We start from the raw sequence: 10,475 nt of genomic DNA, 5'->3' as shown, positions 1-10,475 counted from the left end.
TAGAATTGGTGTCGTCTGCTTTCGTTTGGAGAGAAAGAGACGAGGTTTAATTTTATCGAGGCTTTAATATTAAAACCATGCTTCAACCTTAAGCCTAAATACCATGCTTTAAGTTTAATACGAAAACGGGACGATCAATTTGGGAAACGTACGTGGCTGCACGATGAATAGCACAAAAAATAAAATTACGAAAATGTGGTCGTCTTGTCAACTCAGGTCGCGTATCTTTATGGAATCGCTTCATACACACTCCATGTTTTTAGAAGAAGAGAAACCTGCTTTTAATTTGGGTGCCATCTTTTTCCTGATACAGCCGAGCGAAATATCGTCCGGATTGCGCCGATTATGTCTCAAAAACAGGCCGTCGCTAGTTGTTTCCAACGTGCGTCTAGACGGAAGTTGAAAGATATTTTTATAGAAATGATTCCGGCCGCCTTTAGCGTTTCAGTGTTATCTCATTTTCAATTTTTCAGTTATTTTGTTTTCAGTGTTTCAGCGGATCACTCAACTTCAAAAGATTCTCTACGCCTTGTGTAATCACGGAATAATGATCCAACAGAAATTTTCATCAGCTTCGTCATCAAGCCAGTTGTTTTCATGTAGCCTACTTTAAAAGATTATTCTCAGCCATAGACGGTTGACTGCTCCATGGAATACAATTTATAGTGTGTTACTAGCTCATCATCAACAACTTTTACTGCAGCAGCAACAACAATGGAGTCAACAATAATTTCGACTTCGGCCGGATTGCGGATACTTAGTTATGAGTATTGCAGCCGTCAGCGCGGTAGACAGCGGCCGTGGAACTTATTCTGAACAGCATTCGTCGTCATCTATTCCCATCATAATCATGAACAGCCGAGTCATCCTTCGCAACAATTATTGGTAATCAGTGTTAGGAACGTCACCAATTGACTTAAGTCATGACTTAAGTCAAATTTTGACGTATACGTCGACTGCGACTGAAATAAAATTTATGCGTGACTTTTACGTTGACGTTTGACGTGAAAAAAATTTGGAATCTTAAAAAAAGTCAAAATAAAAACGTCATCTGGCAATGTTGACGAACAATGCCGTGGATCGGAAGATTTTTTCGACACCTCTATAGGAATGCTTGATAATTATCCACAGATTAAATCTTTGTTTGTAAAATATAATACTGTCATTCCAACTAGCGCTCCAGTAGAGCGTCTTTTTAGCTTAGCAGCATTAATTTTAACAATAAGAAGAAATAAGTTGTCCGATTCAATGTTGGAAATGTTAATATTTCTAAAAATTGCTTTAAACTTGTAAAAACCACCTGTCAAATAGCGTAAAAATACATGACTTATTTTGTGACTTAAGTCATGACGGTGACGTAATTTTTTTTGGCAGTTACGTTGACTTTTGTTTTTTGACTTTTGACGTTAGGTTTTCAAATGACGTATGACGTGCAAATTTTTTCTAAGTCACTGAAAACTCCGTGACGTTCCGAACACTGTTGGTAATTGAGTTACTTTTCCATTATTATACAAACAGAGCCCAGTTAAAGTTTACTTCACGTCGCAGTGTAAAACATGCTATTCTGCAGCATTAAACAAATAAGCGAAATTTTAAGCGTCGCGTGATATTGCAACATCTTCTTTAAAAAATATTGAGGATAATGTGAATACCGTACCCAACGACCGGATGGCAAGGAATGCCACACCGGCTTGAGCGCCAAGAAATTTTTTAAATAGTTTAAAAGATTTTCTGCTAGGTGGCGTTTCTGTTATTTACGAAGGTAGTCTGTAGACTTGGTAGGCTACTAACTTTATAGTTTATACGGTGAAATGATTGATTTATAATCGTCGGACGTTTAATATGAGTCGATCAATTTTTGAAAATTTTAAGGTGAAGATAACATTTTGTAGGAATAAATTCAATAATAAATAAAAAGGAAAATGTAAAAAAAAAATAATGCTTGCGTGGTATGTCGTTTACTTTTCAGATTAACAAGAACTGTCTTGTTCCAGTCGAATTCCGTTTCATTCGGTGCAAAATTATCATTAAAGAAAAAGAATATGACACCTTTGAATGGATGGACAGCCAACTGTGGAAAGTATTATAGCAGCTTTAAGTTAAGAAAAAATAAAAAAAATTTCAAATCATTTTCTATTTTAAGGAGTTGATAGAAGCAACCAAGACAGTTTTTCAAACATATGGCACCTTCAGTAAACTTTCTGCATTTGAACCTACTTCCACTTCAACTCCCAACTTAAAATTAGCATTCATAGTGAAGGACAATGACCTCAAACAGCCCATTTTCATGGAACCAAAAACAGGCAAACTAGGTTGTTTAAATTTAGACAATGTCCTATAATAACTTGTATTGACATAATTATTTTAGGGTTGTATGAATCATTGTCAAATTGTGAAAAAATGTTGATTATGAGTGTTAGTTTGAACAAGCCTGAAATCAAGCTAAAGGATTTGCACACAGCTTTATCACAGCAGAACCAGGAAGAAAGGCAGATAAAGATAAGCAGCTACTTTGTCTAGGCGTGATACTACTATGTTAATTGTGACAATTTTGTAAAATAAACAAACATTGACCGAGAATAATAATCATTCCGCAAATACAAAGGACTAATGCGTGGATATTTATTTTGGTGTCTGCTTTGATTGGCTGCGTAATAGTGGTAGACGTCGTTAGAGGTCGTTCAACCTCTGATACAAGTTTTCTCTTTCTTTCTTTCACCCTGTCATCACGTGATCTGACGTAAGTTTTTGCAAAATTGAGGTCACACTGTCACAGTATATTTCTCGTGGCTTGCAAGTGTTTCTGAGATGCTGCGCTACCTTCTTTGAGTGATATTGAAATTTCTTCCTTCTACAAGTCTTTCATAGCTTAAAGCAAATATGTTTACTTCAATACCTTGCAGGTGCCTCTTATTCCGCACGATTTCGTCATCCAGGTGCGGATTTTTGTGTCAACGACTTTCTCTTGTGACTTTTAATGGAAAAGACATCACAATGTCTAATGAACAACAAAAACATTTTAAAAGATATTCGTCTGTAAGATATTTCCATCATTCATCCAGCAACCAAGCGATCAGAAAAGCTGGTATGGGAACATCAGGATCACAAGCACCTACTCAGAACAGAACTCAAGTCAGTGGAAATCAGCAGCGAAGACAAGCATATGCATATGGATGTGCAAATCTTTTATATGAAGAATCAGAGATTGATCCCATCAAACTCAAAGAGAAGAAACTTCGTTATCGATTGAGTTCTTTAAGAAAATGGGAGTATACAAAGTTTGGCAGAGAGCTTCAACAACGACAAATCAGGCCCCCAGCACAGTCTCTTAAGTTTACAGTTCTATCTTACAATGTGTTGGCTCAACATCTTTTGGAAGAACATACTTACCTGTACAGGAAAGCAGATCCTGAGGCTCTTGACTGGAACAGTCGTGCTGAAAGAATTCTACGAGAAGTTAGAGACAATCAAGCAGATGTTTTATGCCTTCAAGAGGTTCAATCAGACCACTACGAAACATTCTATGTTCCCAAACTCACAGCAATGGGTTTTACGGGAGTTTTCAAGAAGCGAACCGGGGACAAACCGGATGGATGCGCTATATTTTTCCGAGATTCCAAGTTTGAATTGAAGAATAGCATATCAGTTGAATACTGCAAGCCAGACGTAGAGCTTCTTGACCGAGACAATATTGGTCTAATAGCATTACTTACCCCGCGCATTTTGCACTCAAGAAATTCTGCAGATGAAGATTTACCGTTTATCGTTGTTGCTACCACACATCTTCTTTACAATCCGAGACGACACGATATTAAGCTTGCTCAATTACAGCTGCTTTTCGCAGAATTAGACCTCATCGCTTTCAATTCAAGTAAAGCAACTTCCAAGAACAATAATGGAATTTCTTACCACCCCACAATCCTGACAGGAGATTTCAACTTGACACCGAACACTAGCATCTACGACTTCATCACACGTGGTTCTCTACAATTTAAAGGACTAAGTCGAAGGCAATTGACTCCTGAGGATCGTGGACACGTGCTTGATAAGGAATTGATACCACCGCATCTGAATGTCACAGACCAGTGCCAACACCTCCATGCAACTGAACGACGAATACCTCTTGTGGGCCATTCAAGCTCTCAATTGTCAAATGGTGAATCTTCTGTCGAACGGTTTTCCACTGGCCAGCTATCACATCAGCTTCAGTTGCAATCCGTTTATCCTCATCGTCTAAACCGTTTAAATGGAGCTAATGAAGCGACCACTTTCCAGAACGAATGGGTCACTGTTGACTACATTTTTCACAAGTATTCTTATCACATTTCGTCATATTTTTATAATTAAACTAATTCATGTGTTTTGTTAACAGCGGTTTTCAATTCAAGAACCCGAACCTGCAGTTGCTAAGTCGCTTAGGACTATTAGCGGGACAAGAATTAGATGGCCTTGGGGGCTTGCCATCATTGGCTTCACCTTCTGATCACTTGCCATTGGTAGCCCGTTTCCTCTGGAAGTATAAAGGACTTTAAATAAGAGTTACCAAAATGTCATTTGTATATATTATCCTGGAAATTTAATGTCAGAACACGACGGGTTGAAAACTCTTTGAAACTTTAGTCACTTCTCACTGAAAGTAATATCCTGATAGTCTGTTAATATACAGTACATTACATGTATTATGGTCTGTAAAGAAATTCTGAAATAACAAAATTCTTTTCCATATATAACTGCACTCTGTAGTTTGTTTATGTCTTTTTTTTCATAAAAATTTGTTTGAGCATCTTTTGTGGTTAAATCTATCAAATAGACACTTGGATCATTTATTTGTCGGAAATTTGTTTCTAAAGGATTAGTACAACTTAAAAAAAAAATAACTTTACATTATGATTTATTAAAATATAAACGAAGAAGAAAAAAAAACTTTTTCGAAGTTATTTGTGCTTTTACGAATTGCTTAAAGATGGAATATATTAAGTAACATATTGCTACTGGAAGGCGATTTTAACGACGATTTTTTGCTGAGCTTGGCAGCTTGATAAACATTGCAACCCGGAGTGGCAGAAATTTGAATTTGAAAACAAGTTATCAGTAGGGTGCAGCTCACGCCAATGCCAACTCGAAAGATAAACCATTGATCAACAGTAAACAGAATCAAGAATCAATTTGAAATATAATCTAGAACCGGCGGATGTTTTTTTTTACGTTCGAGACACTTCGCAAAAATAATCTGCATTTTTCAACCAATGAACAAAATAAAAATCGTCGAACCTTCTCGGGTCAATAATGAGTTGACGTAGGCTACCGTACGTCTGCACGAGGATGTCGACTATTCAACTATTAGGTCCAATAGGGCTCTTCGGGATCTGTTTTATTTAGCCGATTTATCTGGCAACGCAGCATGGTTCGAGACTTTTTTGAGGGAAGAACGGGGAGAAGAGGGAGAATGGGACGAATGGGGGAGAAGAGGAAACGTGGGTCCCCTTTTTTTTCGTACGCCCTCCTCCCTCCCACTCGTCCCATTCTCCCTCTTCTCCCCGTTCTTCCCTCAAAAAAGTCTCGAACCATGCTGCGTTGCCAGATAAATCGGCTAAATAAAACAGATCCCGAAGAGCCCCATACTAAATATAATCAAGGTAAGTTCTGAGTTTAGGGCTTTCGGGAGAGACACTTAATTCACGTTTGCTTACTTGAAGATTGTATTAGGCTAGTTCGCTACAATAGTGGTGTAATTTATGACACACAAAGGAAATATTTGTCTAATAACTTGTCCGAAATATCTTGCAGCTACTACAATAAATCCAAATCTAGTAATAAGAATCAAAATTTAAATAACTTAATGTATTTAGAAATAATTCTCAACTGATATTTTTCTCAAAAATTTTCGTGGGTAAAAATATATGCTTTATACTCGGGTAAACAGATGGCACTGTAACAGTGTTCACAAAATTGGGTTGAACGCCGCGGCCCGAAATATTTACTGCGTCATTCATGTTTGGTGTACACAGAACACAGTTTTGAAAGTGGCAGCGGTGGCAGGCAGCAGGGCAGAGTTGATTCTGCTACATTGTTGGTTTGCTACTGCCCTACTGTGGGCACTGGAATCTGGATATCAGTGCATGGGTGCATCAGTCAGACACTTGACAGTCTCTTTGAACACAGGTCATTGATTCGTATCAATATCACGTCAGTGAGTGATCACAGAAGGGATCAAACTGTATACTGCGAAAATGTAATTATTTAACTACATTATCAAACAATAAAATCAATGATTTTTATTGTTGTATTGATTGTCCATATGTATTTAATGGGTATTTTTTATGCTAGAGTGTTTTAAAACAGGTGGCTGTAGCGATAGCAAAAGAATGACGACGGACTCGAGAACGAAGTCGTACTATTACGTGGCACGATTAGCAATCTTCTTGTTCATAGCAAGTGCGGTAAATGGAGATGTCTGTCAGACTTATGCTGGGGGTGCTGTCTATCCAAGAGAAACAGGAAAAAGCAGTGGCCATTCGTTGCAATGGACAAAAGCCATGAGTATACTTTTATTACATTTGTGAATAATAAAATATATGATATTTAAAATCAGCATTATTTCTAAAATACAGTTTTTAATTGATCGTTCAGAATTTTTCTACATATTTATTGACATTTAGGAAAATTAATTGGTTATCAAACATTGAATTAAAAATATATGAACTGCAAACAATTTTAATGATCATTATTTCCTTTCTTATTTTAGTTTCAAAGCAAGCTCCTCTATGGGAGGGTACAGCGGTAAATACCTTTTGTATTTTCTTTGTATGCATTCTTTCATTATTTATTTTTTTTTTAATTTCCTGTTTAGGTGGTTAATGGCTCATTTAAGGACCTTAAATTGACTGATTACAAAGGCAAATACTTGGTCTTCTTCTTCTATCCCCTGGACTTTACTTTTGTCTGTAAGCTGTTTTATTATTCTTTCTAATCTTTCTGTAAAACAACAAACAAAAAACATTATTTTATATGAATGTCTTTGCAGGTCCCACAGAAATTTTGGCATTCAATGATAGAATTCAAGAATTTCGCGCGCTTAACACTGAACTTGTGGTAAAAAGTACATTTCATTTAAAAATTGAACTCAGCAGCTAATCCAGTTATTTCATAGGCTTGTTCAGTGGACTCACATTTCACTCACTTGGCTTGGGTTAACACTCCTCGAAAGGAAGGTGGACTCGGTCCTCTAAACATTCCGTTGCTCTCAGATTTATCACACAAGATTTCCACTGACTATGGTAGCTTTTTTCACAGTACTTAACCTTATAAATTTGCACCTACTTTATAATTTTTATATATTAATAGGTGTCTATTTGGAAGATGTTGGACATACACTTAGAGGTTTATTCATTATCGATGATAAGCAAGTTTTGAGGCAAATCACAATGAATGACTTGGTAATTTTAATGTGTAGAAATAGGATTTTCCAGTTTAGGATTTGTAATAATAAGCAATATGTGTTTCTACTCAGCCTGTAGGTAGGTCTGTTGATGAAACCTTGAGGCTTGTTCAAGCCTTTCAATATACCGATAATCACGGAGAAGTTTGTCCTGCTGGATGGAAACCCGGAGCCGACACGGTAAGGGATGACATAAGTAAAACGCAAAATAATTAATGCTATGAAATTTTCCTCATCAGATTATTCCCCATCCGATCGAGAAAAAACTATACTTCGAGAAACAAAAGGATGAAATTTGAATTATTAATTCACAAAAAAGATTCAATTTTGAATTGATTGTTGGTTATTGGGTTCAAGTTAAATAAATTGGATCAACAATATTTTAAATTGTTTGAAATTGAGTTTTAAATAATACAAATTGAATCTACTGACGCCAGGATAGACTGATGAGAGTAATAAAGGAAACCTGTTCAAAAAGTCTAGTTATTTTTCTAACTCTTACTCCTCCTCACACATCATTAGAATTGTATTTTTTGTCCAGAAACACATGGCCAAATAATTCCATATAACAAGTCATGAGTGCCCAGTGGTACAGAGTTTTGTAGCAAGTTATAACAAGGGAAAGCATATTAAAACATTTAGTTTATTTTTAATCGTCATCTTTGTTGGCACCAGAATCAGATACTTCATTTTCACTACTGTCTGTTGATTCATATACACACTGAGGTCTGTTTGTATTTACAAACAAATCATCACTTCCTGAAGAACTATCATCATCATCAGAACTAATGTCTGCACAAACTTCTGTTGAAGCTAATGGGACAAATTCCTTGGGCCTAAAGTTACATTTGAGATTTAAATGCTTCAGCAAATAAACATGGATAATGCATGGACTGTTTGACTTACCATTTCCCCTGACTCTGAATGTACTTGATTTGCTCTGCATACAGAATGGCAACAATTTCTGCCTTTACTTTTTCTCCTTCTTCAATGGGCTGAATCAAGACAAAATCACCTCGCTTAATCCACACATTTTTCCTAAATTTTGTTGGCATAGAAACTAAATATTTTTCACCTACAGAAGTTTCTATTTCATGCAAATTATTTCCTTTTCCTCCTAATATCTAGAGGTAATGTAATAATAAAATATGTTTTTAGTAAAATTTAAAAAATATAAAAAAGTCAAAAATTTCTTAATATACATACCTTAACTATTTTCTGATTATCTTCTGGGAGCACATAATCATCCAATACCTCCTTTGTGACATGCTTTCTTTTTGTAGCTTTGGACATCCGGAAAAATGTTTATTTCTGATTTTTCTTACTATTCTCTGAAGAGACGAGAATCGAAAACACGTGTACGTAAAGTAGCAGAAACTGCAGAACACAAACGCGCACAAATGACAGCATTGTAGCAGAAGACGCAAGTTTGACAGATTCTGGCTGGCATTGCCGGATGCTGCGCGATTTTTACGACCAATGCATAATTTTTTTAACTGTTGACCATAAAGCATAAACTGCGACCAATGACCAAGAAATCCAAAGATAAACGTACAACTAAACATCACGAATAAGTTAATCCTTGTTTTAAATGAACTGCCATGCGAAAACTGAAAATCCTCGTCCGGACTATCTAGTATCTACAGTCAAGTGGTGCAAAAAGAGCAAGAATTTAAGCGCCTCTCGTGGCTCTTCTGGGACTTCCTAATCGTTAATACATTTATTTCCCTCATTAAATCTAAAACCAAGTGTTAAATTATCTTTACTTGTTTCTTTTCCTACTGATGAAGTGATGAGACAGGTAAGGCACCCTTCAATGCTTCCACATCACACGGTACATAGCATATGTAGTTTTGAGTTTTGACATTCCTGAATTTCGAACTTTGAAGATTGAATTGTCAACACATATTTTTAAATATTTTTGCGAGCCCGAAGGGCGAAGCTAATAATCGCATACGCAGAAAAATAAAAACCATGTCACTTTGTATGTCTGTATGTCCCGCTCCATAGCTCGGAAGCGCCTAAAGCTCCTAAAGCGCCTCTAGTGAGTGTGTCAGCTACTACGTTCAGCTACTTTTGAGAGCCTAGATGGCTCTTTTTAACGTTTCCACTTCACAATTCTGACAGGCTACGCCCTAAAATCTCTGAAAATCGGCTTTCATTTACCCTAAAACCGGGATGGGGAAGCCAACACAGCCGTGAAGAGATCAGGAGTCTATAGCAGAGCCATTACTTATGGGTACGCGACGCGTCTCTTATGGCGGAAGATTCTCTCGGAGATGGCGTTGTCTTGATGGGTCCTCTACGGACATGCGTCCTTCAAACTCAGTTCCGCCCCCTCGAATTCCTATCAAGTGGTCCCGCCACTAGCGGCGATAGTCTCCACTTATTACACATACGGCGAAATCATCAAAATCTTACGAAATGATTGTAACAAAATGCATTCGACTTCAATAGGACTTAACTTAGTGGTTAGAGCGGCATGGTCCGGAGACAAAGATTGTAGGTGCCATCCTAGAGAAGGCCAAATCATTTTTTTTGTAATTTTACCTAAATTTAATTAGCTTGCAAAATATTGAGAGGAAACCAATTAAGACAGCAAGCCAAACCTATAAAGACTAAGCACAGTCTTGCCGTTCGCTCAAACTTTTTGAGCTGTGCGCCGCACCTCCCAAACTAGTTTAAGCTGTGCGCCCGCACCCCTCAAACTAGTTTGGGAGGTGCGGCGCACAAGGTTTTACGCTCATTGAACCGCTCATTTCGCCATGACATCTAGCGGTAAAAATTACACCTCTTGGTGAAATGACAGAATAGTGTCTTTGTATATAATAAGAGATCAGGTGGAAATCAATATGATTCAAATCAGTTTTTTACGCTGATTCTCATAGTCTTTTTAATTTATTTTTAAAATTATTATTTCCCCAAGTAATCTCTCTTCATAGTTGAAATAAACTCCCCCCCACTTTATAACGCACCCCCCTCCATTTTTGGTGGAAGAAGTGACCTTCATCCAAATCCCCCTTTTCGTGTTCCCCCA

At 37.1% G+C, this 10,475-nt stretch overlaps 4 protein-coding genes across 4 annotated transcripts; 3 read left to right on the top strand and 1 right to left on the bottom strand.

Annotated features, from left to right (window-relative positions):
* Positions 1 to 1,744: 1,744 nt before the first annotated feature.
* On the top strand, positions 1,745 to 2,619 carry LOC124193227. The gene is made up of 4 exons (XM_046586945.1): positions 1,745 to 1,872; positions 1,970 to 2,080; positions 2,144 to 2,303; positions 2,369 to 2,619. Exons 1-4 carry the CDS (start codon positions 1,843 to 1,845, stop codon positions 2,518 to 2,520), a joined length of 453 nt encoding a protein of 150 aa, XP_046442901.1. The 5' UTR covers positions 1,745 to 1,842; the 3' UTR covers positions 2,521 to 2,619.
* A 17-nt stretch (positions 2,620 to 2,636) lies between these two features.
* On the top strand, positions 2,637 to 4,826 carry LOC124193226 (protein angel homolog 2-like). Its single transcript, XM_046586944.1, has 3 exons — positions 2,637 to 2,740; positions 2,904 to 4,310; positions 4,373 to 4,826. Exons 2-3 carry the CDS (start codon positions 2,995 to 2,997, stop codon positions 4,530 to 4,532), a joined length of 1,476 nt encoding a protein of 491 aa, XP_046442900.1. The 5' UTR covers positions 2,637 to 2,740; positions 2,904 to 2,994; the 3' UTR covers positions 4,533 to 4,826.
* A 1,115-nt stretch (positions 4,827 to 5,941) lies between these two features.
* LOC124193223 (peroxiredoxin-4-like) lies at positions 5,942 to 7,818 on the top strand. Its single transcript, XM_046586942.1, has 9 exons — positions 5,942 to 6,232; positions 6,328 to 6,540; positions 6,746 to 6,780; positions 6,851 to 6,944; positions 7,025 to 7,092; positions 7,151 to 7,277; positions 7,345 to 7,436; positions 7,511 to 7,618; positions 7,678 to 7,818. The coding sequence occupies exons 2-9, from the start codon at positions 6,366 to 6,368 to the stop codon at positions 7,735 to 7,737; spliced, it is 759 nt and encodes a 252-aa protein (XP_046442898.1). The 5' UTR covers positions 5,942 to 6,232; positions 6,328 to 6,365; the 3' UTR covers positions 7,738 to 7,818.
* Positions 7,819 to 8,063: 245 nt separating this feature from the next.
* LOC124193225 (probable RNA-binding protein EIF1AD) lies at positions 8,064 to 10,116 on the bottom strand. Its single transcript, XM_046586943.1, has 3 exons — positions 8,645 to 10,116; positions 8,345 to 8,562; positions 8,064 to 8,274 (listed from the first exon to the last, which is right to left on the bottom strand). The coding sequence occupies exons 1-3, from the start codon at positions 8,729 to 8,731 to the stop codon at positions 8,088 to 8,090; spliced, it is 492 nt and encodes a 163-aa protein (XP_046442899.1). The 5' UTR covers positions 8,732 to 10,116; the 3' UTR covers positions 8,064 to 8,087.
* Between the last annotated feature and the right edge of the window lie 359 nt (positions 10,117 to 10,475).

Source organism: Daphnia pulex, chromosome 4 (genome assembly GCF_021134715.1).
Source record: "Daphnia pulex isolate KAP4 chromosome 4, ASM2113471v1".
In the NCBI taxonomy this organism is placed as follows: domain Eukaryota; kingdom Metazoa; phylum Arthropoda; class Branchiopoda; order Diplostraca; family Daphniidae; genus Daphnia; species Daphnia pulex.
This window is presented reverse-complemented; position numbering and strand designations above follow the sequence as displayed.

Bases quoted from the DNA above. Each gene is read 5' to 3' on its own strand.
- LOC124193226 (XM_046586944.1), top strand. From the start codon at position 2,995: ATGTCTAATGAACAACAAAAACATTTTAAAAGATATTCGTCTGTAAGA. The intron at 4,311-4,372 runs GTATTCTTATCA...TTTTGTTAACAG, and splicing joins GTTGACTACATTTTTCACAA to CGGTTTTCAATTCAAGAACC.
- LOC124193223 (XM_046586942.1), top strand. From the start codon at position 6,366: ATGACGACGGACTCGAGAACGAAGTCGTACTATTACGTGGCACGATTA. The intron at 6,781-6,850 runs GTAAATACCTTT...TTTCCTGTTTAG, and splicing joins CTCTATGGGAGGGTACAGCG to GTGGTTAATGGCTCATTTAA. The intron at 7,093-7,150 runs GTAAAAAGTACA...GTTATTTCATAG, and splicing joins CGCTTAACACTGAACTTGTG to GCTTGTTCAGTGGACTCACA.
- LOC124193227 (XM_046586945.1), top strand. From the start codon at position 1,843: ATGAGTCGATCAATTTTTGAAAATTTTAAG. The intron at 1,873-1,969 runs GTGAAGATAACA...TTTACTTTTCAG, and splicing joins CAATTTTTGAAAATTTTAAG to ATTAACAAGAACTGTCTTGT. The intron at 2,304-2,368 runs GCAAACTAGGTT...TAATTATTTTAG, and splicing joins TTTCATGGAACCAAAAACAG to GGTTGTATGAATCATTGTCA.
- LOC124193225 (XM_046586943.1), bottom strand. From the start codon at position 8,731: ATGTCCAAAGCTACAAAAAGAAAGCATGTCACAAAGGAGGTATTGGAT. The intron at 8,563-8,644 runs GTATGTATATTA...CATTACCTCTAG, and splicing joins ATAATCAGAAAATAGTTAAG to ATATTAGGAGGAAAAGGAAA. The intron at 8,275-8,344 runs GTAAGTCAAACA...ATGTAACTTTAG, and splicing joins ATTCAGAGTCAGGGGAAATG to GCCCAAGGAATTTGTCCCAT.